The sequence below is a fragment of the Ceratosolen solmsi genome, unplaced genomic scaffold (assembly GCF_000503995.2).
Source record: "Ceratosolen solmsi marchali unplaced genomic scaffold, CerSol_1.0 scaffold28, whole genome shotgun sequence".
Classification (NCBI taxonomy): domain Eukaryota; kingdom Metazoa; phylum Arthropoda; class Insecta; order Hymenoptera; family Agaonidae; genus Ceratosolen; species Ceratosolen solmsi.
This window is the reverse complement of record NW_011948429.1, coordinates 1,169,552-1,196,897: the sequence shown is the minus strand read 5'-3', so window position 1 is coordinate 1,196,897 and position 27,346 is coordinate 1,169,552. Positions and strand designations below refer to the sequence as shown.

Below are 27,346 nucleotides of genomic sequence, written 5' to 3'. Positions count from 1 at the left end.
TCAAATACTGCTCGACAGTTTCTGAGTTATTAAAATCTTCATTTAACATATCATGCTTTCCGCTATCCAACTCATTTCCATTAATTGAAGCAATTTTATTTTTATCCATTACAATGAAAGAAATTTGGTCATCAGATTTTACTTGTGCTGGCGAAATACTTCCAATTAGCTTCGTTTTTTCTGTTTTATCATTAATTTTCTCTTCACTATCTTTATTTTTCACTGACATTAACATTGTTGTTTCATCAGTACTCGGAGAAATATCAATTTCTTGACCATTTTTCATAATAGTATCATGAATTTTATCAATTTCTTTTAATTCTAATGGGTGTAATGATTTCTCAACGAGATTATTAGTTACAGTATCATCAGTTTTTTTACCATTAATGATCTTTTGTGTTACTTGAGTAAGTAAAGATATTTCTTTCTCCGCAGCGTCATTTACTTCTTCAACTAATTTATCGAAATCTACAACTGTTGATGTTTCAGCTGTTGATATGTTAACTTTTTTATTTAATTTAATTTGATTTTCGTCTGATGTATTTAATTTTTTATGATATAAACATAATTTACTTTTTGATGGTGATGTCGCTTTGCTATCGTCGCTTGTCGACGTTTTATTTATATCTAACTTTTCATCTCTCTTCATCATTCTTTTTCGTAATTCTTCGATAGTTTTCGATTCTAACGAGGGAACTTTTTTTTTCATTTCAACAATTCCTGATTGTCGATTCAGAAGATTCGTCGTAAGTCTTTGATTTCGTATACTTTTTTTCTCTAATGATTGTGACTTTTGCTTCTTCGGAGCGTTGGTTTGCTTCTGTTTGCTGAAATCTTTTGATGAACAAGAAGTAGAATCCATTTTCATATCCAGGGAAGACGAGCTATCTTTTAATTTCTCTATTTTATTTTCACTATCATCTGATTTGTCTACTTTCTCACTTTCAGATCGTGTATCGGAATTACGCAAATGCATTTGCTTCTTTAATTTTGAGCGACTAGTTGTTTGTACTTTCGTTGTCGGAAGTACTTTTGCATTTAAATTTGTACACTCTTTATTTATTTTTTCAAAATCATCAAAATCTGAACTAGTATTATTTTGATTATTTTCATCAGTAGTTTTATTATCGAATATCAAATTTTCTTCTTCGCTACTTTTAGCTTTTTGTTCGACAGAAATTTTAATCGGGCTGCTTTCCATTGATATACTTTTTTTTATTTGCTTGACAGTAATTTCGCATTTTTTTGATAAGTCATAAGCAGGTCCATCGTCGGATTTACATTCTTTATCCGTTTTATCGCTATCCCTTTTAATTATCTTTAATTTCTTATCGCCGAATTCTCGAATTTTTTTCTGGAAGCTACTGATTTCTTTTTCTAAAATACGAAAGCTCGGTTCCATAAAGTTATTCTTCTCAAATTCCATGTTCTTTTCTAACTTTTTTGACTTTGGCGTCTTTTCCATTTTCTTTCGAATTTTGCTTTTCAATAACGTATTTTTTTCCTTTACTTCCGGTGAAGCAGTAGTTGAGTCGTTGTCTGCCTTTGTTTCTTTTACTTTCTTCTTACTCAGACAAACTGCTTTCGAAGTTAATTTATGTACTTTTTGCATTAAATCCGGCTTGACTTTGGTCCCTTTCCCTAAAACTTCGTCATCATCCTCTTCATTGCCGCCCGATTCGCTAGATTTTAGTGAACTAGAGATTTCTTTTAAGGCATCTGGTGAAATCGAAACTTTGCAGCTCTCCGTCACTTCAATTTTCGTTCTCGTAGGGGTGCTTATTTTGTTTCCGCTTTGAGTTCGAATTTCCTCCGGTATCGGTGTTCTGACCCAAATTGTCTTCAATTTCTTAAAATCCTCCTTTGTTTCGACTCGCTCTTTCTGCTTTGATTTTCGACGTATTCGTTGATCCTCTTCGAGTTCTTCGTTGTCGCTTCTACTTCGACCGAAAAATTCTGTTTGCGTTGCAGTCGTCCTGTCCGTTTGAGTAGCTATTGCGACATGCCCTGTACAAAAATTCGTTAAAAATATATTTTAAATTTTATTAATGATTTCAATTTCTATTTATGGCAATTTTTTTTCTTTCTTAAAAAAGAGACTATGTCTTTATATTGAAATAGGGCATTTTAATATTGCAACGTCGGCTTTATCGTAAGCAGAATAATTTTTAAGATATTACATATTTTAATAACAATGCCAAATAAATTTGTCAAGCAAATCTAAAATCGAGTATGCAAAAAGTACTGGATAGTCAGTTTTTAAATATGCCATTAGCTTACTAAAACACACTCTGCGAAGTACAAATACATATGAATTACCTGGAAGGCTTTGGGTTTCGAGGAAACTCGAGCTGTCGATTATTGGTACATTCAAGCCCTTCGCTTCCTTCTCTAATAAGAGTCTCGTTAGCAGGGCATTTTGCCTAACTAATTCGACATCGTGCATCACGTACGCGGCTTTGTCTGGACCCTTTGTCATCTCTCCGGTTGCCAATTCCTCATCTCTCATTGACGCCTTTAAGACTCCTCGACTTCGATACTCGTCGCTCCCATTATCATTGAAATCTTTGGATTTGTAATTATGCCCGACGATCAGCCTTTGAATGTCCGTTTTCAGCTATAGGAGCATTTATTCGTTATTATTTATCGAATTTTTTATTTAATAAAAAGCATTTAAAACGTATATTACGATTAAATGTGTGTATAAGGGACTTGCAATTATGGCACACAATTTAAGTTATCTGGTTCAATTCTTTTCTAACCTCATCCAATCTAAATAATAGCTCCACGAGAATTCACTAAGAGGAAGACAAGACTTCTCAAAAATAAAATCAAATATACTGGATAGTTTATTGTTAAAATATTTTCTATCTATTTTTATCAGTTGCACGACAATTATATAGAATGCTTTCTAAACATTCTAACTTTGTCGCAATATTAGAATTTAAAATAACATTGAATTTTATACTTATGAATATATGCATGTGTTACCGTATTTCAAATAAATGTAATAAAAATAAATGATATTTACAGTTTGTAAATGATTTCATTCTATAAGTAAAACTTGACTTATAATTTGATATTGACAGAATTTTAATTTACGTTATTTACAAAAATGTAATTTTCACAAAGTAAAATAATAATTCCAATTTACCTTTAATTATACATTTCTTAAAATAACAATAACCATCATATTTGCAAACATATGCCCTACCATGAGTTCCCGTTGATGCTGTCCTTGATTATAATGTAGTTGGCGTGGGAGCTCTAATCTTTCTGGCAAAATTAGAATCTCTGTAGTTTCATTGATTCGATGATGTGACCCTGTACTGTGATCAACATCAGCTTCGTGAAAGCTTTCCTGGAAACTGTCACGAAGATCCTGGCTACGACGAAGCTTTTGATCCGCGATAAATCGTTGCAGTAGTATATCTTTTCCGTTAGTATGATGTAGCTCCTTCTAAATAAGCGAATTGCCTGATATTTATTTATTTTTAAAAGCACTATTTACAGAATTTAATTCTCAACATTGAAGACAAAGATTTTCTATAAATAGAATAATTTTATTAAATGAGAAAATGATGACATGTTAACGGCTAAAAAATATATTCTTTGTCTAAAGCGAATTATTACTAGATTCTGCAAAATTTTACACGTACTAATTATTTTATAGTTTTCTAATTATCTCATTATACATATTTATTTTGATAGATATACATATTTATTTCGCTAATTTATAATTAGAATATATTTTGTGATTATTATCTTAAGTGAGTTTTATTTTTATTCCAAATATTCATAATAATTGTTAAGTTTAGTTATTAAAACTTAGCACATTATAAAAGTGAAAATTTTACAATTATTTCAGACATATATATTTATACACTAAATTTATAATTGAGAAGATCAGATTTTATGTGATTTATTTATAATAGCTATAGAGATATTATTCTTTTGTCTTTTCATATTCTCTTCAAATTTCATAATAAAGAATACTATGTTATATTTTTGAATTAAGAAAATAAAATTTACATAAGCTGAACAGTGATGATATAATTTTATACAGTTAATAATTGGCTTTAAAAGTTTATTTGGCATTTTAAACATCTTTTTTACATATCATATTAATAGTATTCATTTTTTAACGTCATTCGAGTATAATATTATCAATGACTTCATTAAAAAAATCAATAAATTTTGCGAAATATACGTATGAATGTGGATGAATTAGTTTAGTTAGTGAAATTGGTTTATCGCTCCATTTAATTGCACATGATATACGTCTCAAATAATTAGTTTGGGCTTTTATTCTAAATTGTTTTATCATTCGTGACTGATGAACATCAGTTCGGTTTTAATAGCCTTGCTCCAAACGTTCCTCAGAATTACGACAATTATTCAATTCGCTTATCACGTGCACGAAGAGTAAGCGATCGTCATATCAGGGCTACAATAAATCATTGATTCTCGTACCGCTACATCGGCAAAGTTTTTATGATCCTCGATGTCGCCTCTGGTGATGAGCCTTAGCACCTCGGCATTACCATCCCTGTAAAAGTGTTGCTCCCGCAGTCTCTCGTGTCCTGGTTGGATCGCCTCATTACTCGGGACTCCCATGCTGTCACGTTCCAGCTCGTGTTTCCTGAAAGATTCGAGCTCCTCCTGCTCGTAATCGCGATTTACCGTCTCCACGTCTTCCACGTAGATGCGCTCGCTTGGGGGTGCAAGAGTAGTCGCACGGGTTCGCAGGAGCACCTGCTCGGTGAACGGCGCGATCTGGTTAGCGGATACGTCGTCCCGTAGTCGTAGGGAGGCCGCGCGACGTAGACGCTCAATCTCGGGGTTGCGATAGCCGGGCGCGATGTCGCCGGGAAGGGAGGCGATCCCGAGATTTTTTGTGTTGCGCCGATTGAACTGCCAGTAGTGACGTTCCGGGTCTGCGCTCCAAGCCTCCTTGCGCTCCGCGTAATATCCTGACGATTCACGATTGTTTAATCGATATCATTGATTCGTTGATTTTGAAAATTAATTTATTAGTTATTAGCAATGTGGTCGATAGCAATGTAATGGCTAGATTTTTGTCTCGAAATTTTCAATATTGGATCTACTTTCGAAATTATTTAATATGAATGACATTTATTTTTAAGCTAGCAATAAAAAAAATTTTGGTCTTCGTTTTCATTCATACGTTTCTATTAATGACTATTAATGACGTATATCGCCTTTTAACACTTTATCTATAAGCTAAAATTAATTATAAGTTTTTATATATATTGTAGTATTGGAATAAATATTATTGCAATGTTATAATGGTATTATTATATTCAACAAATGAATTAACCAGTATAATAAACTCATTATAATAAAATATATTTTATATTATAATATATATTGTAGCATAATTAGAAATTAAAAGTGGAGAATGAATATTTACGTTTTGCGGAGTAATAATATGGGCTATGATTAGCTAAAGTATTTGAAAATTCAGTAGTTTACTGTTTTTGATATACCGATGTTTTACAATGGAATTCTAGCCAATGTTCAATATTTCCATAAATCGAAGCTTGTAACAATTGAGAAACAAAAATTTATAAATGGCTTACATATATTTCTTTGTGTATAGTAGTTATTTCATTGCTATTATTAGATTTAAGCGTATAATGAATAAGAACTATAACTTGATTATTTATACTATTTATTTTTAAAAATATTCAAAGCTTGAAATATTAATATTAAAAATTTTTTATCCTATCTTATATCGTCAGAAAATTGCTCATTGCGACGGTTTTGATTCTTAACTAACATTATTTCAAATACTTTCCATTTGTATTGCAATTAGTATTGTATTTAATGATGTATAAAAATTACCATCTGCCACTTTCATAGGCTTACGATGTAAATGTCTTTTAGGTCTGCCATCCGAATGAACTAGAAGTGTTTCAGAAGAATGGATTCGTCGCTTACGTGGTTCCATGTAAAATGGACAATTTGGACAAATACAGCAGATAATTAATGTAATTATGGCAGCAAGAAGTAGTAACCCACATATAACTAGTAGCCACGTTAATAATTTATTTTCAGCTTTATAAACTGTCTAAAATAGTACGGTTATTCGAGTTTATAATTACTAATAGGGTAATTTATATAAAGAATATTACGAATGATAGTTTGAATTTGTAATAATTTTAATATAATATTGAAAGCAATTACTTACAACATCTTCGGTGGTCGAATCAATAATTGAGTTATTTTTAGTATTATTTCTCCCCGTATAACTAATACTGGTATTGTCATTAGTAGCTTGACTAGCTATATTATCGGCTCCTACATTATCCATTCCACTAATTATACCAAATCCGTTTGCAGTCAGTGATGCTCGAATTTTGTCTACGTCGACCAATGTGCCAGGACCGTTTTGTTCTACTCGAGCTACAACGACGCTTCTAAAATTATAATATTTGATGAGATATTATAATATTAATATTTTATTAAAAATTCATACATTTTTATTCATTATTCGAAAATAAATTCTATTGTTCAAAATACAGCTCTTAGATATTTAACGTTTCTTTTTTTCTTTCAAAAAAAAAAAAAAAAAAAAAAAAAAAAAAAAAAAAGACCTTTTTCCTATATCCGAACTGCTGCTAGGATTTATTTGGGAAATATATGGCTTGATTTCCTGAATAATAACTCGACTGCCGGTGATCGTTGCCAAAGTTTCGGCAGTTTTTCTTGGGTCAGGATTTTCACCTGGCATTACGAACATTACGATACGAGCGAAAGCGGACATCGGTTGTATTATGCGAATTTGCGTAGTAGTAGAGAGATGTGGGACACCTGTAATTTATAGAAGGTCGTATGATTATTTTCTACGCACGCTTAAAAATTATACGCACGATATAAAATAAATTATTGTTATTATTGTTATTGTTACCTAAATCATAAGCTCTTGCAGTTAAGATGAAGAGAGGATTATTATCTTCAGCTCGTCTTGAGCGATTCTGATTCTGTAAGTCCAAATCTTCCTGGGTAAAGTTGGTTAATGGACGATATTCACGGAAACCTAATTCTGAAGTTGAATTCATTGGCTTGAACACATTCACTTGATTTTCCAAAGTTTCTGCATCGACATGCTTTCTGAGTTGCTTTCTCATATTTAACGTCAAATTCACATTATTATTCTGTCGTACTTTTCGGGATTTGTTAATTCCTTCACAAACCATTAATTCCCCGGTTATCTCGTTTAATTGAAACTTATTTTCGTAATTACCGTGGACAATTTCGTATTGCACTATATTATTGGGAGATTCGGTATCGGTATCCAGAGCCTAAGAATTGTGAAAATACATATTGAAACAATGTAATTATAATATAACATATTTGGCTTAAGTTGCGTGCAAAGCAAGTTGTTTGATCATGAAAAATAATTTATTATATTAAATATAGTATTACTAATGAATAATATGAAAATAATTATAAATAAATATATGAAAATGTTATATATAAAAATGTATGACTATAGTGTATCACACTGCACATATTAAAATAATAATAATAAGATTAAAATAAAATATTAAATAATTGGACAATTATTATTGGACAATTGGACAAATGTTTTAACAATATTTAAATTCTTTAAATATAATAATGAATAATCCAAGATAAACTTGCAGGTTGATTATCGGATGACAGTTAATTAGTCATGCAAGAAAATTCTAATATTGAAGTATTAAGCCTCGTCGCATTTGTAATTCGGATTTCTATTTTGGTAAATATCATTTGTAAAACAGCTCATTAGCAGTTAAATAATTAAATTAAATTAAAATGTGATTCGAGTATTGAGAACATAATGAATGATTGATAATAATGACAAACTACATTGATATGCACAAACTTTAATAAATGCAGGCGCAGTGAAATTCGTCAATTCGGAATTCAGCAAAAATTCATAGATTCCTTTTTCGAAAAGCGGCGGATTGTCATTCACGTCCAGGATATTAACAATTAGAGTGGCGGTACCACGTAAGCCCCGCCCATCCTCATCCCTCGCTTCCACAATCAATTCGAGTCTTGGCGTCAGTTCCCGATCAAGAACAGTGCCCATCGACACCGTCACTACTCCATTCTCCGGATTCATAACGAAGGCTTCGCTCCCGTCACCTATGATCTTAGTGTATTGAATCTTGCCGAGGTCTCCGGTATCCTTGTCCGTCGCATGAACCTGAATTCAAATGATTTTCCAATATTTATTCCAATTGGAATTGCTATTTATGATAGTATCTGATTGTTGTATTATTGTATTATTGTATTATTTGTATCGCCATTTAATGCAATTACGGAATTTTAATTATCTTTGAGTCTTTATTATCGATCCTTATTTTTTGCTTATTAATTAGTAATATTCAATGTAAAAATTTTTGATAACACTTAGCTTGCTGATTTAGCTCTATGGTAATTTTTGATAATATGATAATATTTCACGGAACATTACCTGCACGACTCTTGTACCAGCATTTGTATTCTCCGATAATGTTACATTATAAACTGGACTATCAAAACTGGGATTATTATCATTAACATCACTTAAGAAAATTGTTACTGGCACGGACGTTGATAAATTAGTCGCAGGCCCAACTTCTTGTGCTACGATCTATGAGCACAAATTTTTATTAAATATATAATAATCACGAATTACTTTATAATTATTTATTTATTAATCTATTAATGCGCATTACATGCGGAATTCATGATATTTACCTTAAAACGAAGAGTCGTGGATTTTTCATAATCGATGAAGGTATTATCGCGGACCATTATAAAGAAATTCGCATTTCTTTCCGCTACGGTTGGACTAATTTCAAAAGTTCCATTATTGTTTTCTAATTTCAAAGCAAATACACCTGCTTTGCCAATATCTTCATCTTTAACTCGAGTTGAATAATCATCGGAAAAATTAATCATTGTTCCAGGCTCAGCATTTTCATTTAACCGTGCTATATAACTATTAAAATTTGCAAAATACAATTCAAATTACTAACAACGCGTAAATTTGTAGCCATATTAATTTTCATTAAGTGCGCCAAGATTTCAACAACAATGTATTCGTTATATTATTTAAGGGAGATTTTTTATTTTTTCATTTTTGTAAAAAAGTAAATGTTTCTTACGAATGACTATACTCTAATAACTATGGGAGTCAATTATCAAAGCAATTTTTTCGCGTCAAAAGATCCCCGCTCAATTCAAAATTATTTCTATAATAAAAAAAAAAAGGACTTTAAATTTAGAAATTAGGTACCAACTTATCGTTCTCAAAATATGGTGGGCTATTTACTGGCTCTCCTAGAAGAAGTCCAAGCTCAACTACGGTTGCCTGAGCTGGTGGTTCATCTCTCGTAGATCGGATTTCTTCGGCAACGATTTTCAGTACTATTGGTGCACCAACGTGCGTAATTTTCGTCAACTCTTCAAGTGGTTTAACAAGAATTATTTCACCTACATAGAATTAAGGTACGTTGAATGGGTAAAATTATATTTCCTTAATTAATTAAATTAAATGAATAGTGAGACACAAAATTAAATTACGTTCGAAAGATTTGTTTGCGAAAGATTTGTGAAAGACGGATTCATTTTTGTGCTGAGACGATATTTTATAAATTGGAAGGTAGCGAGGTGTTTTAAAAAATTGTATTTGTATTTCATATAGCTCTCATTATATGCTATTTGATTTTATTCGCATTAAATTTTTATCAATAACTCATCACGTTTTAACAATATATTTTCAAACATGCGAACCTTCACTTTGAATACACTAAATGCTATTAATCTCCGACGGTTTTGTAACGTCATTACGATAATGAAATAATTTTTTTATTTTCCATTTGTGCTCTGACTATATTTCTCTCCATTTATGTCTGTCTAATATCTCATTTTTGAATGAATAAAACATGAACGATACTTAAGCTACAGATGAATGATAGCCGCAAATGTACGATAGGCGCGATTTTCTTTCTTTCAAAGTCCATTTGTAATTATAAGTCAGCGATTGCGCATATTGGGGTAGAAAAAACGTACGGGGTATCTACAAGCTTTTGACTATTATGGTTGTTTGAACAATCACTGAGTGCTATAAAAGCCAGATATTCATTTTTAATACTAAGCTATATATGCATATAGAATGAAATCAACCTTTTGTAACTCTACTGAAAATCTGAATATTCGTGTATATTTTTTTATATCGCAACTCCTTTTTTAATTGAAGTTATAATCACATTTTCTATCTGCTATGAGATTATATTTGGTTGTTGTTTTTAATTTGATAAATTCCATTTAATTAGCATATAATAATAGTAGAATATCTATTTTTTTTTTTAAATGATTTTATTGAAAAATAAAGTTATAAATTTGGAAAGGCAAACTGACATCTAGATTGGATTTATCAATTTAAACGAAGCATTTAATCCTTTCATTCAATTTTTTTTTTTTTTTTTTTAATATTACGCAAATAAATAATACTATAATATTGATTTTGAGAAATTTTAAGAAAATTTTTATAAAAATATATTTCAGCTATTAATGTATTTATTTACTCGTATATTAAGATCAGGATTAAAGTATTATAGGCGTAAAAATTGTCCACTTAATCTAAATTTAAAGGCTTACTACTAAACAATACTATATATATTTGGTTATTTAGCATGTAATTAATTGATTAAGTCTAATAAAATCGATATTGATTGTTTGAAAAGTGAGACATTTAAAAAAGTATTTAACGAAACGTTCATTCGTCATTCAAATAATGTGTATTAGAGTTCGATCGTGCGAGGCTACGAAAATCCTCCATTAAACGATAAATCCCCATTTATTACTACCATTCCCTACGACATGAAGAATCGACTAAAATCTAAATGAAGCAATAAAAAAATATATTGGACAGGCGCATAATGAGGTACCGTAAACGACAGTCTGCACTCGGACAGACTGCATGTTGCAAAGATCGTTCGCCGCATCCGCCCATCTGGGGTCGCGTAAAAAAACGAATATAGGCTATAGGAGCTGTGGCATAATGAAGAAACGCACGAGGACATCGCATGATTTTATATGGTCAATCTGATTTCTTCGCGGTATCCCGGAGAGCGAGAACGGCGCCTTCCAAGGATGGCGATAGCTATCGGCCGAGGAGTAGTGGCGCCGCGAGCCTCGATCGATATTACAGGCGTCGAGGGAGCAGAGTTCGGAATCGCTTGCTTGGCGACTCCACCGAATCTTGAGCTTTAATCGAAGTGGGGGTGGGGGTGGGGGATGGAGGGGGGCTGGAGGGAGGGATAGGTTGAATCACTATAGGCAAAACTTTCGTTAATGTTTGCTTTTGGTGTTGCATACTTTGTTCGATTTCCGCTCCTATTAGCTATGTGTATTTATTGCTTAGTCGCGAGGCGCTAAGTGAACTCTTTTCAAGAATTCTAATTGCACTTTTATTGTCTATAGGTTGTTAAAAAGCTATTTTAATTATATAAACTCTGGTATTATTCTTTAATTCGACATACTTTCGTTACCCATAACTTGCACAGTGTAAGAGGCGATATCAATTTAGAATCGCGTAAAGAGATTGGTTGACGTTCATGAACATTGAATGCATGAAATATTTAATAAAGCAATAATTAAAATATAAACGAATGTAAGAAAGCTATATTTTAATAGCTATATGTGAAATCTTCGTATAAATCCGTATGATGTAAGCATTCTATTATTTGAATCAGTACAACCTTAAATATATTTCGAGTGAAGCTATTCCAAAAATATCACATTGATCAAGGACTTTGGTGAACATTTATAAGCTTATTTAAATTTTTACCGCACGACTAACGTAATTTTAACGACTATTGTATTTGAAAATCATTCGTACTAGCTTTATGAAAAATCAAAGCAATTTAATGGATGCATCGTTATATTAATATCACCTGTGGTCTCGGAAACATTAAAAAACGGCGTGAATGGATTGCCTTCCGAGATGAGGCCATACGTGACTTCCCTTGGAACTCCTTTATCGCCGTCTTCGGCGTGTACTCGCAAAATCAGGTCACCCTATTATCAAATCATAAAGGGAATGAAAGCCGATGAAAGTTTGCAAAAAATTCAACATTCGAGAAACTAATTTTCAAACACGTACAGATTTTATGGAATTGTTAATTTTAGTTAAGGGCGGTGCCAGTGTAAAAACTGGCGGCACATCCTGCACATCTTGAACTATTACGACGACATGGAGACCCGCAATGTTACGTGTGTCCTTGCCCGGTTGTGTATATGGATCCTGTGTAATAATAATTATCCTTAAGAAAATATAATGTTTAAGAGGTGCCATTTAGACATACTGCATATGATGAGGCATATCCAATCAATCGGCAATCACTATTAAACGATATCACATTCAAACGAACATTTATCCATTAAATATTTACGTTAAACGCAAATAGATGTATAATCTGCGGGAAATATCACAATTCTTTTAGTAAGGCAAAAAACTTTATGTAAAAACTTATAATCAATATTACAATATATTTTATCTTTTCGTTAAATATTACGAAAATACATTTCTAACAAATGCAACTCATTTTATTACAAGCAAGCATTAGTTTATTAAAATTATTGAAATAAAAGAATTTTAAGTAAGTATTAATATTCATATTATGTCATAGAAAAAAGATATATATTTTCCTCGTAAAACGATTCAATTTTTGTTTTAATTGAGAAAAATTAATTTCGAATTATTTGCGTATAATCTCGATTAATGAATCCTTTGCAATTTATTTCAACTTAAATTATTTAAACTAATTATTATTAAGTCATTTTAATAAAGACGATTATAGTTTACCGTAGCATACATGGTGAGAGTATACATTGACTGAGTTTCAAAATCTAATTCTCCTATAAGAGTGATTATTCCTTTTGTTTGACTTCCCATCTGCCTTTGTCTAATTTTGAATAATTCTTTCGGTTGCTAGAAAAAGATATTTTACCATTTATAACTATTACAGGTGAGTATAATATTTATATTGTAGAATACTTTTTTAAGAGAATGTAGTATCCTACGACTGTATACCATAATACATTTATAATTTATCGTTACAAATATAAACATATGACATTAATAGTTATAAAAGTTTTGCCTACCCATAGCTCTATATATACTGGTTTTCCGCTCCATGGATTCGATTCAACGAGAAGGTAATCTAGCTCCTTTTCCGGTTTCGTATCCTTAAATAGCAAAATTCTTGATATTTAAGGTGAACACGTAAGGTTCTCTAAAAATTGTACTAATATTATGATTAAATTAAACTTGACAAATGGCATTCAAATAGTTCAAATTAAACGATAGATAAGTAGATTTCTCATGCTGTGCGTATAATTTTCTCATGAAAAATCGAGCGAATGAACACATCCAACATAAATCAGCGTAACAGTCGTGTACATAATCGCATGCTTGAAAAGTAGTCTGCGTATCTAAAGAGTTGCAGTTACGGCAGAGTAATTTTTTTTTATCCGCGGATTAGTGGTGAAAAAAAAAATAGAATCTCCATGCAAAAGTAAGTCATTAATCAACAATAAGTAAACTAATGCTCCTATCGCTTCATCACCTCCGGCACCATAATCAAGGACGGTACATGAGGGAAGATCTTGTCGCGGGGCGTGGTCGAATTGGTGACGGAGATCGTGGCCTGCATCGAATTAACGTCACCTTTCGAATCCCTCACCCTCACCACGAAGTCGTGGAGTCTACCTGCCACGAGGCGTCGCGTCAGGATGACGTTCGCCTGGCAGACCTTGTTGTATAGGGTGCAGGGCAGATTTTCCACGCGTACGATCGGTGAGGTTGTCGCTGTGAATCAAATTTGTTTTCATACTTACTTATCGCCCCCTGTCTCCCCATACTCCCACGCTAATTTTATTTTACACGTAAGCGGAAACCGTACGACCGTTGCCACATCTAACTCTCTCGCTCACTTTTTTACTCAGCCATGTTCGACATTTTCAAGTAATTGTAAATTTAGGGGCTTTACCTTTATTTAGATACAAAATAAAGGACAATTTTATTACGGACTGTTTTATAAACTTGTTTGATACGTATTTTTCAATAACATTTTCATTGATTTATTATTAATTGATCATTATAATTCTCACAAACTCTACGTTATTATCAATAAATTTCTTTAATTTGAAATAAGCTTATTAAATAAAAATAATAGACATTATGCGTAATAAATATATTGTCATTTACAAAGATAATAAGTAAACAAATTATCAATTACAATGTAATTATCAAGTTTTTGTATTACAAATTGTCTACATAATTGTCACAAATTGTCTACAATAATATACATTTAAGCCTTAATATATTTACTTCCTGATATATCATTTTTTAGGAATTATAACAATATATTCAAAATACTATATGCTTTTTAATGATTATGTATTAAAGTTTAAAAATAGTTCTAATTGATTTTCTTAAGCTTTAGATTATAGACTTTTCAGAGACATTCTAACAAACATATATATTTTATTGTTATGATAATGAGCTCATACATGAATTCACGGAATTCCGAGTAAATGGACTTTGTAACACAATTAGGTAAATTTCATTATGAAAATATATTATATATTTCATTATATAAAGATGTAATTACATTACTGGTTGATTTTTAAATGTATAGAGCAACTGTATTATTAAGGATAATAAAATTTAACTTTAATAAGCTTGTGTCTTTACTATCTTTGGCTACAATATTAATAAATTCCACTTTGTCATTGCCTTAGTATGTCATAATCATATATGGATAATAAAAGCTAAGTACTCTCTTAAATAACCATTATAATTTAATCATTAATTAATATAATTTCATTTCCACGAGCGATAATCTTCTCTATCGTTAAATTAAAATATATAAATTTACCGATACGAAATGTAAAAACTTTTCATTAATTATAAATAAGTAAGACAAGTTTAATCTTAATTTAATCAAACATTAAAGTAATACTATTGGAAATTATTACATTTTAAATAGAATTATTTTCCATAATTTATTCCATATATTATATACTCTATTTTATAATATTCACATTTTAGATTTTTTAATAGATTTGCATTTTAACAGCATAAAAAGTGCAAGGAAAATAATATCAATTTAATATTATATAAAAATACGACTATATACTGTTCAAAATAAGTAATTGTTAAATTTATTTAACGAATCGTCCAAGCAATTGGCTTCATAAAATATTAAATATTTTTTATAAGTGAAATAAAATAATATTCAGGAAATTATTTTAGTTATTTTAAATAAGCAATAATATTAAGCATATTATTCATTTATAAATTCGCATAAAATCGAAATATATAATTTTATTCATTATATCTTTATTTTACTTTTAGTTTGTATTTGTATACATATTTTCTTCATTTACAAATTTTTTTTTTTTATAATGAATAATGGTTGATTAGTTGAATTTAATTGATAGTATAATTGTATCTTTATTTATTTATTATGTAATTAAAATAAAATAAAACGTAACAGTGTCGGCTTATAAAATATAAAATTGTACGAGAATTGCAATAGATATTAATAATTAAAGTTGATATAAAAGAAATGACTGTCGTAATTGTTAAAAATATTTACTTAATTTATTATAAATTTTATAAGTTAGCATATTTCATAATTTTAGAAATCAAAATTGTCTATAAGATATTAAAAATATTGTTTTTAAAACAATAAAAAAAGTAAATAAACATAGTAAGTCGAGAATTTTTTTAGAATTTTCCAAATAATTAATTTAATATTAGAATATATAAATTATCTAAGACTTGGAGGATAATCTTTATTATTGGACACTAGATCGTTTGATCATTTTAATCGTACACGAAATTCAACAAATTTCAACTGAAAAGCAGTTAAGCCTACTGAGTTAATAAAAATATTGACTATTAATTTATTTACTAATGCTATATTCAAAAGAGTTTAATAAGCAATTGATAATAAACCTTTATTCATCCATATCGCTTTAAGCCCCCTTTCCGCAGTATTTACATATTTATATTCTAATTATTACCGATGATCTCGAAAATTAGGGGAAAGTCGGTGTCTTGATCTGTGGCACGAAGCCGAAAAATAACAGTATCGACTTCGGCATCCGCGGGAACCAGGACCATCCCCATGTCTGTTGAGACATCGAAACGCGGACGTGCTGCACGTACCCAGGCGAAGAGAAAGCTCAGACAGATCCACGTCTTGAGCCATTCTTCCCCAATTTGCATTCTAGAATTAAAATTAAATACTTAGTTTAACGATTTGGAAAAATGCTAAATAGTAACATTAAGATAGCAAAATTATATTAGCACTATAATCGAGTTTATGAGAATATCGCAAGTTCTGCTCTCTCGTGGTATATTGCTGGATATTCTTATTTGTCCTTACAATTGAAGGATATTAATTTTGACGCATACTTGCGCGTCCCTCAAATATTTTTATTTACATTTGCTATTTCATTCAAATTTTAAAATTTATTAATTTTTAACTAACTAATGCTTAATTAATTATTTGTAAAAAATCTAACGCCTCGGTTTTCTTAACGAAAATCCCTTGTTTTTCTTTGGTAAGAAAAATGTAAATTTAATATATTATTAAAATTGAAAGCCTAAATGATGCGTTAAAATTGTTTAAATCTTTTAATAATGAGATGTGGCTAAATTTTTGCGTAATGATTGAACTTATTCTATAATGCTTTAAATATAAGTTTATAAAAAAAAATTTGTTTTGTTTTATGAAAAAAGTTCCACGATTGCAAAAAATAATGATTGTTATTTCATTTATCAAGATTCTTTCAATCATTTATCTTAAAATGTATATAAACTTTCGATATATTTATTAATAAATTATATTTATTCAATTAAATTAACAATAAATGTCCAATATAATTATTAACGAATCAAATTACTTATAATTTTAAAAATAAGTTAAAAATATATATTTTTATATAAATGAAAATCACGTGAATAGTAAAAATATGAGAAAAGTTATTCTTGATTTTCATAAACTTTCAAATTAAGTAAGCAAAATGTTGAACTAAAGTACGAAACTTTGTTTAAAATTTATTAAAGTTTAATATTTGTATCTGCTGACATTCACTAGTGTATCAATAAAAATTTCCAAGTTTAGGAACTCCAATTATTTTTCAATAATTTTTACTGATAACAAAACTTTCGTTTAAAAATAAATTCCAACAATTCATATTTGATGAGATTGCGATTTAATTAACTAATTATTAGAACTATTAGCCAAGTAGTAGCTCAATAAAGTTAAACAAAGTATCATTAGGTAAATTAAGTATAAAGCTTGTTTGACAGACGGTGAGAGAGATAGAGATAGAGATAGAGAGAGAGAGAGAGAGAGAGAGAGAGAGAGAGAGAAGGGCGGCGGAGGATAGAAGAAAAGAACACTGTATCGCCTATATAATAAATAGCGTGACCTCGTTTTACGATTATAAAATCGATATTGGCGCGCTGAACTTTATCAAGAAACTACATCTCAGCTGGTGTAGAGCTGACCAGACCTCCCAGCCAAAGATCCCTGAACTCTCTCTACTTCCTCGTATTTAGAAATAATTGCTCCAGTACTGCGTTGCACTACGGTATGACAGGCTATTGGCTCGCTTCTGTTAAGTATTGTGCTCCATACGACATTTTATAAACGATGAATGCATCTTTTTCGTATTAAATATTCAATACCGTTGATGACAAATGCTACATACTTTCATTTCATTTAAATTAATCATTAAATGTAGTTGTACCGCAATGAAATAGAATTTTGTATTAAAATACGATACAGTCTTATCCTCAAATATTTTTGTTAAAACTATTTTGTTAAAACTGATTTAATAGTTTTATTTATAATTTTAAATCATGTATGAGATAATTTCGACATATTCAATAGTAAAGTATCAAGGACTTTAAAAGGTAACCTTATCTCTTATATAAGAAAATTGTTCATTCATAAATGTAAGTAATTTTAAAATGTCGATCTACTCATTGGAAGCAGATAAAATGACTTTTTAAAAATAGAAAATTTGTAAGAGATTAGATGTAAAGTAAGATTTGAAATTCTTTTGATTTCATAAGCGTTATGCGCATTTTAATTTCGTTACCAAATAAATACTTTATAACTAAATTAATGGTATGTTGAACGTAAAAATTATTTATAAAAACATGTAATATAATTATTGTAAAAAGAATAAAGCAGGCATTATAAGAAAGTTTTAGTGGGTTTTAATAAAAAATTAGTCAATAATAATAGTTGATAATAAAATACAGTTACTGTAGATAAAGATGTTGAATTCACTGAAAAATTAAAACCATTTTCTTACTATTTGTGTTCTGTATATAGTTTATTGTTTTATTAGTATTTTATTTAACAATGATGTTCTTTTCTTGAGACAAAAAAGTATTTGTATTATTTGTTTGATTGAAATTTGAAATTTTGTCTCAAAATATTGTCTCAAAAATGTTATTTATTTTTCATAATTTATGTTCTAATAAAATTATTTAAAACATTTGAATAGTATAATAATTGTCTATAATAATAATAATAATAATAATAATAATATTATTATTATTATTATTATTATTATTATAGACAATTATTATACTATTAATAACATAACTCTATTAATATATTTAATCAAGTTATTAATGTAATCTTAGTAAAAAAATATTTATGTTATGCATTACATAAGAATGAAGCCTTCTAATTTGTATATCAAGCATTTGCGTTTAAATTATCGATCATTTATTCAGCTAGATCAATGTGTGCACATATACGCACGTAAACTTAAAATAATTCATTAATATCGGTGTTTCTCATATTGTGCCATATTATTTATTCTGTATAACATATAATAAATCTTATAGCGATGCTTTCAAAATACCGTTACTACATGTTTTCTTTAATGCTAATAATGTAAATGTTTCCTTAATCAAGTATTAAATATTCATACCGATTATTGATAGTTGCGAGTTAGTCTCGATCTTCCATTCGTTTATACTTTGGTATAAATTATATATGTAACAACAATTTTATTTAGATCTAACTCGTAAAATCATGCTACTCCTTACGCAGTAATTATTTTGAAAATTAAATGTACTATGATTTCTTCTTCAATAAATTTTAACTTTTCATTTATTATAATGATTAGCAAAGATATATTGTGAAAACATTAATCGCTTAATAATAATATATATTTCAGGAATAGGAAAAATCATTAAATTTATAAAAAGTAATTATAATGATTTACAAATTAATTCTTTATTATCAATTATTTTATATGTCTGACATAAAATATGAATCAGCATTTTTAAAACTTTGTAAATAAGCTATTTCAACTTTTTCGAAGTTTAAAGGAAGCGTTTCTTTGCTTGTTTATATCTCAAATTGAATAAACTTTAGTATTTAAGAAGTTTTAATAATAGATTTAGATGAAATTTTAAGCAAAACTCTTACGATTTTTTATGATTAAGCCAAAACTTTATATTGACATTGAACTATAAATTGACATTAATATCGTAAAGTTGTAATTTTTCTGTGTTGTAATTTTCGAAGAAAAAAATATAATGGAAATTATATAAGGACGATCATAAAGAATTATTCAAAAATCGATAAAGATATTAAAAGTAATATTAAAAAGTTTTTATTATTTGACACAGCATGTATTTTTAATTTATATATTTTAGTTAGGTAAGATGTAATATTTTCATTAATTTTGAATAAAAATATAGAATATTAAAAAGTATAAATAAGCTTTGTTAATTAAAAATGTTTATAAATATTTAAATAGTAAATATAAAAGTAATTATTTTCAAAAATATAGTATTCTAGATTAAACCAAATGTATTTATAACGGAAAAGATTCGATATGAATTCGAATTTTGATTAGACGCAAGATCATAAAGTAGCGTGAGAATTAGAACCGTAGATACCGAATGTGCACGGTAATAAGATCAGTAATTAAGGATTGACAAGGAACGGTAGATAGATCGGAGTTAGATTATCTGCAATACTATCGAAATTCTTGATAAATGAACATGAAAATAGAGAATGCAAGAGGCAAGTCTGTAAAAAAGTGCAATTAGTAATCAAAACGTCGTTAGGTAGAGCAGTTAAGAATAAGGATGGAAAAGTATGGGGCAATTAGACACAAATCACGTTTTCTTGACACACGTGACTCTTTGTTCAGCTTAGAGGACGGAAAAACTAATAACTGATAATAAGCGTGAATTTTTAAAGTCGACAATGCAATAAAAGGAACCAAATGCAAAAAGAAAGCAAAACAACGAGTATGCCAGCACATAATTCAACTTCTTATCCCATTACCTTTTTTATACACTACTTTTTGACAAATACGGCATTTCAAATCAATGACAAGAGTAAATTGGTATTTGGTTTGCGCATGTGTGCTTTGTTGTCAGAGCCTACTATAATTGGTGAAAAGAATTTTGACGAATTTTTTCGTAACGTATAATGACATCTTCTATTGTAGTATTTCATAAGTATCGAAAGTCACAATGACAATGGAATAGAATAATATATTATTTTGAAAGGACAGATTTTTAATAATTTGTTGATGCTATTTTGAATTTACATGGACAATGTTGTCTATCCCTAGTAGATAATTCTTAGTATAATGAATTCATCCAAATGAAATACATAAATTTTAATTTTAATATTACTTCTATTTAATGAAATAATTTGAAATCAAAAAACTTTTTAATTATAAAGTGAAATTCAATGTTTATTCATTAATTTATAAGTGGCATGTAATTGTTATTCAAAATTTGTCGCTTCAATTTTGTTTCTTTATCCGAAATATTATCATTATATATTACAATATATCACCTTCTATATCACTCTACATCTTCTCTAGGTTACTGTTTTAAATTGTAAATTTAATGAAGTTGGAATATTTCTTTACGTAAAAATGATTATTTAATATTTATGGTATGACTTTTACTTTGAATTAAATATTTCGAATTCGAAGAGGCAAGGATATGAGGAAATTTTCAATCCAAATTTTTCTATCATCAATATATCACCTAATTTAGTTAAAAATTTTTTTAATTTTTGCATAACCGTGATACAAACACACACATTAGTTATACTTTAATACAAAAATTATACTTTTAAACTCTAGTATGTAATAAATTCAAATGATATTTCACAATTTTTTTTATATAAATGTTAAACAAATGTTCAAATTTAATTTGAAATTTACATTAGGTTTAAAAAAAAATGATTGAATTTTATTCATGTAAATAAATATTAAAACGACTATTTGAAAGTTTTCGCTTAGAAAATATTTTCTTTAATCGCTACTCGTCATAATAATAATAATATAGAAATAGCACTCTGAGACTTCCTAAATGGCATTAGCTTTGATAAATTACGGTAAATCTCTTAGTATTACAATCGGGTTCATCACAAAGTTCGTTCACCCAAGATCAACATAATCGAAACACACGCAGGCGTACTAGCACGCACACCATTAAACAAAGATAAAAATACCTTATTTAGTAAATGCAAAATTTATGCCTACTTGTATTATACGTCAGCTATAGACTTCAATTGTGCGTATAAAAAAGATTAGAATCCAACGATAAAGTTGAAAGCATTTGCATATTTATATAGAACCCATTATTTTACTTTCTTTCATACCATTCGAAATTTACGCATAACAAGGGTAGATGTAGATGAGACCGCCAAAAAATCAATAAGTATTTATATACGTGGTACCAATCTGTATACACGTTATTAATATTTTATGGGCGGAAGAAGTCGATTGGATGATATGTCTTATAACGTAATTTTATACGAATTAAATATGTACGCTTTTAGCTTATAAATCTGTTGTAAATTGACATACGATAAATAGGATTGAATAGGAAGATTTATAAGGAAATCAAAGCTTTTAATGCATAAGCTGCTTGCTTTTAATTTTGAATAAGTGAACCAACCGATAATCAGTAATAATGTATCGTATTGCTTGCATAATTAATCATACTTATTTCTCTTACAAGTCTTTAGAATTATATGTAGCCGAGAAAAAATCTAAAATATTATAAATTTAAAATATTAGAACAATCTGAACTGTAATGAATAATTGTATGTTAGATAAAGTCGTGTTATATTGTAATTATATGCAATCGTATATGTAAAAAGAATAGCTTAGGGTAATATTTATATCAGATATTAGAATATATATTTCTCAATCGCGAAGAATATAATTAAATGTTAACATGTAAACGAGCATATTTATGATATAGAGAAGGAATTTTATATTTTGATTTTGACTAATCATCTACAAATTAACTAATTTTATATTATATGCTAAAGTTAGATTATATTGTAAATTGAATCTCTTCGTTCTTATATCATAAATTAAACATTAATATCTTTTCATTCTAATGTTTTAATCTTTTTTTCCATATTCTCTTTCATAATTTGATGATTTCATCAATAAAATGAATTTCTAAGTATAACAAATTTTTTTAAATATATTTCATCCGATATTTTAAAGAAAATTTTTATTTAATTTTTAATATTTACAGCAAATAATTCTAATTTGAAAAATTCATTATTTTAAAGTATATAAAAACTAATAATGAATGAAAATTCTGTAGAAAGTAGTATAATGTAATTAAATACACGTAATTTTAATAACTATTTATAATCTAGTCGAATTTATCTGTAAGCATAAAAATAATATTAATAATAATAATAAATAAATAAATAAATAATATCAGTTTGTTAGTTTTAGTTTTTTTTTGTTAGAGATTAGTCAATATTAGTCAATATTAGAATATTGACTAATTTTTCATATTCGACATGGAATATATAATTATTTCATCAAGACACTAATGTGATCTTATATAAACGATGTTGTTAATATTTGTGCACTTGACTACTTGTTCAGTTATTATTATTATTATTATTATTATTATTATTATTATTATTATTTGTTTATGTTTTTTTATTTTCTATTATTTTCTATAAATCTAGTACATATTTGTGTAATGTTAAATTACGTTTTAAAACTTTTGATATAAAATATAAGCGTTTTATAGTGATCATTAATAATTTACGTATTTCTACTGTTTTATAATGGAGAGAATGTTATAAAAAAAAAAATAGAAAAAATAAATTTCTATGTCAATATTTTACTGGAAATTTATATGATATATATATATATATATATATATATATATACATATAATATCAGGAACTTTCTAGTATGTATTTTTATTTAAATTTTTTTATAATATTAGCAATAATTATAATGAACACATAAATTAATTAGCACGATGAATTAAACAAAAAAAAAATGTTTACTATAACTTTGTTTATGCTTTCTGCTTCTATTTCATTAGTTGGCCTAGTCATATAATATGCCACTCTGCGTTTGAATAAACTAAAATAAACATTAACAAAAAAGAGAGTAAAAGTATATTTAAACAAATTGTTCTTATTTGAAAACAAATTTCTAGCAATAGAATAAATGAGTCGGTCTAAGATTAATTTTTTATTGTACCCCATCACCAACAGAGGCTTAAAAAAGAATTAAAGCTTTCTGGATAAAATCTAAGGCTTTCGTGACTACCGAGAGCCAGTGCTGAGGTAAGAGAGCGTGAGAGCAGAAATTCATGCGTGACTGTTTTCTAGTTGTAGGCACTCGACCAAAGGAAATTCATGCGTGACTGTTTTCTAGTTGTAGGCACTCGACCAAAGGGCTCGCAATCCCGTCGATTCACCAAAACCCTTTCATTTCATTATATCGACAGTTTTATCACTTTCGATTAAATAGAAAATTCACAAATTTTCTCTTAGCGCTTGTCGAAACTATAACATTACTTTATTTGCATATTAAATCGTTAATATTTGAAATTATGTGATTGAGTAATTCGTGAGATCATTCGTGAGATGTACTATGAGAATTCAAAGATTTATTAAATCCGTATAAATAATTTTATTGATAATAAATACTTGCTATTGGATCTTCTATAGTAATATTACGACTAATGTTAATAAATCTTCAATTTATTTCCTTATGGTAAAGTATTTATAAGAAAGAATATAATATAATAAAGAACCAATTATATTTTTATTTCAATAACATAATTTAGATTTTTATGATTTTATTAAGAAAGCAAAAGTAGAAATAATATATATATATATATATATATATATATATATATATATTGTTTTTAACGGTATTGAAATCATTATGTTAAAATAATAAACAATAAATGCATAGTTTTGCATTAATTGTCAGATTCTTTGTTACTTGTTACTAATTATCTAAATAAAGCGTTGTTATTATATTGCAGCATAAATATCTAACGGAATCGATTAATTAATAAAAAAAAATGACGTAATTTTCATTTTTCTTGGTTATTCGTTTTTTTATTTCGTTAAAATGATAATTTATAGAAATCTATTTATTGTATAAATAATAAGTTTATTTCATTTTAATGAAACAAACAATAATAATAACAAAGAAAAATGATAAATGATGTAATTTATAAATAATTATAAAATTATATAAGGTGAAATTATTAAATGTAATATAAAGTGAAATATTATCATTTTTAATTTCTTTATAATCATTGTTTTTAATCCGATTTTTATCAATTTTACTTTGTTAACAGACATTTTATGAATATATTTTCTCAATTGATAAAAAATCGAATAATATCGTTGCCATTTATATGTACAATACAGAGAGTATTAAATAAATAGTATTTATTGTGTATTTATTATCCACGCACATACGCAGGCACAGACGTACGCAAACGCACGCACACCTAGATTAGTATACTTTATCCATATACCAAGCATCAATTTGTTGTGACGAAAACAATATGGCATATGTACAATAATAAAAAATGAAAACGACTTTATCTTACGGTAGGACTATACTTTGGAAGAAAATCGATTACACCTTGTCTTTTGCCCTATTTGTTTTTGCTTAATTTATTGCTTTATCGTCTACGATCATGTTTCTTTTTTTTCCTTTTTTTTTTTCTATAATGATAATTTAATTGCTCTAAATTCAATATAATTATCACTTCGGGAATTTTTTTTTAATTAAATGTAAAGGTGTTGTTTCATTTTTCATCATTATAACATACTCTTTAGTATATTGGATTGAAAAAATAATTCAATTTTAATAGCAACATATAGACAGTTTTAATATAAAACGGCCATGGAATTTACAAAATCCAATATCATTATTTTTCTCGAACTTGGAATACTTTTTAAATATGTCTGCATTTTAAAGGTTCAATGACATTGGTAATATTAACCGTTTCTGTTCTACTATATGAATTTTCAGCCCCTTGCATGTCTTCAACCAACGATCCAATGAATTCCAATGATATTATGCAGTACACGATTTCCATAAAAAATCAACCTTATCTTGTTACATTTACCAGTTAGTTGGTGGAAAAATGGAGGTTAATCCCGAATGGATAATAATTATTTCTTTTATGTCTCTTCATAATATACGTAACAAATGTGGGTATTGAGCGTGAATGAGTTATGTATGCGTGACACTAAAATGTAGGCTGATCAAATATTGTAGTATCTTTTTCTGATTTTGTTTTCTTTCCCCTACCTATTTTGTTTTTTATTTTCTCTTTATTTTCTATACCCTCATTCTGTTTTAATTTAATATTTTCATTTTTTTTAATAAATTTTTCTCTTATCTTATCTTATTTTCTTCTGTAAAATCTAATATATATATATATATATATATATGTGTGTGTGTGTGTGTAACTTATTTTTATATTTATGTATAATATTTTATCCTTATAGTTCAACAAAATTATATAATTTTTAATAAATTTATATATATATATATATATATATATATATATATATATATATATAAGATGACACGCTCTAATATAATTTTTTTTACTTGTCGTGTAGAGTCATATGGTAAAAAAAAAAATAAAAAAAAATATTTTCCCTGCAATTATAACGTAAAAATCTTTATTTTTAAGTTTGCTAACTAAATATATAATTATGAACATTAAATATATTTTAAAATCTAAATTAGATTCTTGTATTTACATTGTTTTAATCTTGGGATTAGATCATTTTAAATTATTCGATGAACAAAGTATATAGTTTATATATGATGTCTAGGATATATATTATATATGGTGTATACAGTACAGGTATATTAATAATTTATTGCAGGAAAAATAATAAGCAAAAATTACCTGAATCGTCATTCAATGCGGCTCATCTTTACAAACATTTCAATTTATTTTAACTCACTATGCACAATGAAGTAAAATGTATTTGCTCACAGTCCAGCATATAATATTCAAAACGAAAACAGAAGCAGATAAATTGCTAATTCCGGCAATTAAATATAAATTAAAATCGCTAAATTATTAATTTTAATAGAATTTTAAAAGTAGTTTAGAAATTATTGAAATTGTAAAAGTATTAAATTGAAAAACATCTTTTACCGATATTCGACTAAATATTCTCATCGACTAAATAATATCTAAATTCAACAATTAATAAATTTTCTCTCAATCTCTTCAACGATATTCTATCAGTTAATATTAATTTCAAACAGTTTACCATCCCATAAAATATTCTCAACCCATTACTTAATCTTATCAATGCCGACTCTTATACACCGATGAACATATCAAATTGAATTATTCACTTATATTCCGCGAACATTTAAGCATTTGATCAATTGTTTCATTATCACCGGCCTAGCATCCCTACATTCTTTTATTTGGTCCATTCCCTGTATGCAACATATCCTTAAACTGCCTAATTTTTCATCTTAAAGTAGCGAGTTACTTTTACGTCGGATGTACTTTCCAAACTTTAAAAAGTCACAATCCCACGCTCTTAAAAGCCATACACCTTCACTCCAATACGACCATTATCAACAAAGATTAAAATGGAAAGGCCAATAGTACCCCAGACTCCCGATTCCCTTCCAATTGTCCTTCCTTCTCAAACTTCATACATACATATATACCAGACGTTCATTTTCCAAAGTACGTAACGACCGCGCGCGCGATCAAAACTTTTTCAATTCCCGAGGAAGAAAATCCCCGAGGCGTAACGAACACAATCGGACACTCGAGGGCGATGCTTATACTGGAGCACCTTCATCGGAAATCGCAGTCTTACGTCCCGCGCTCGGGCAGTCGCGTGTATTACCGCGTCCGCTGCCCACCTGGCCGCCCTTACCCGTGGTCGATGTCCGACAT

General features: G+C 28.4%; 1 protein-coding gene across 1 annotated transcript; it reads right to left on the bottom strand.

Moving 5' to 3' along the window:
- LOC105363850 (cadherin-86C) lies at nt 1-27,346 on the bottom strand. Its single transcript, XM_011501649.1, has 23 exons — nt 27,327-27,346; nt 16,102-16,307; nt 14,399-14,401; nt 13,635-13,876; nt 13,171-13,254; nt 12,872-12,997; nt 12,170-12,310; nt 11,961-12,084; nt 9,303-9,495; nt 8,758-9,001; nt 8,492-8,650; nt 7,895-8,221; nt 7,191-7,328; nt 6,935-7,025; nt 6,621-6,837; nt 6,215-6,443; nt 5,869-6,094; nt 4,474-4,973; nt 2,320-2,617; nt 1,210-2,007; nt 574-834; nt 362-489; nt 1-21 (listed from the first exon to the last, which is right to left on the bottom strand). Exons 1-23 carry the CDS (start codon nt 27,344-27,346, stop codon nt 1-3), a joined length of 4,776 nt encoding a protein of 1,591 aa, XP_011499951.1.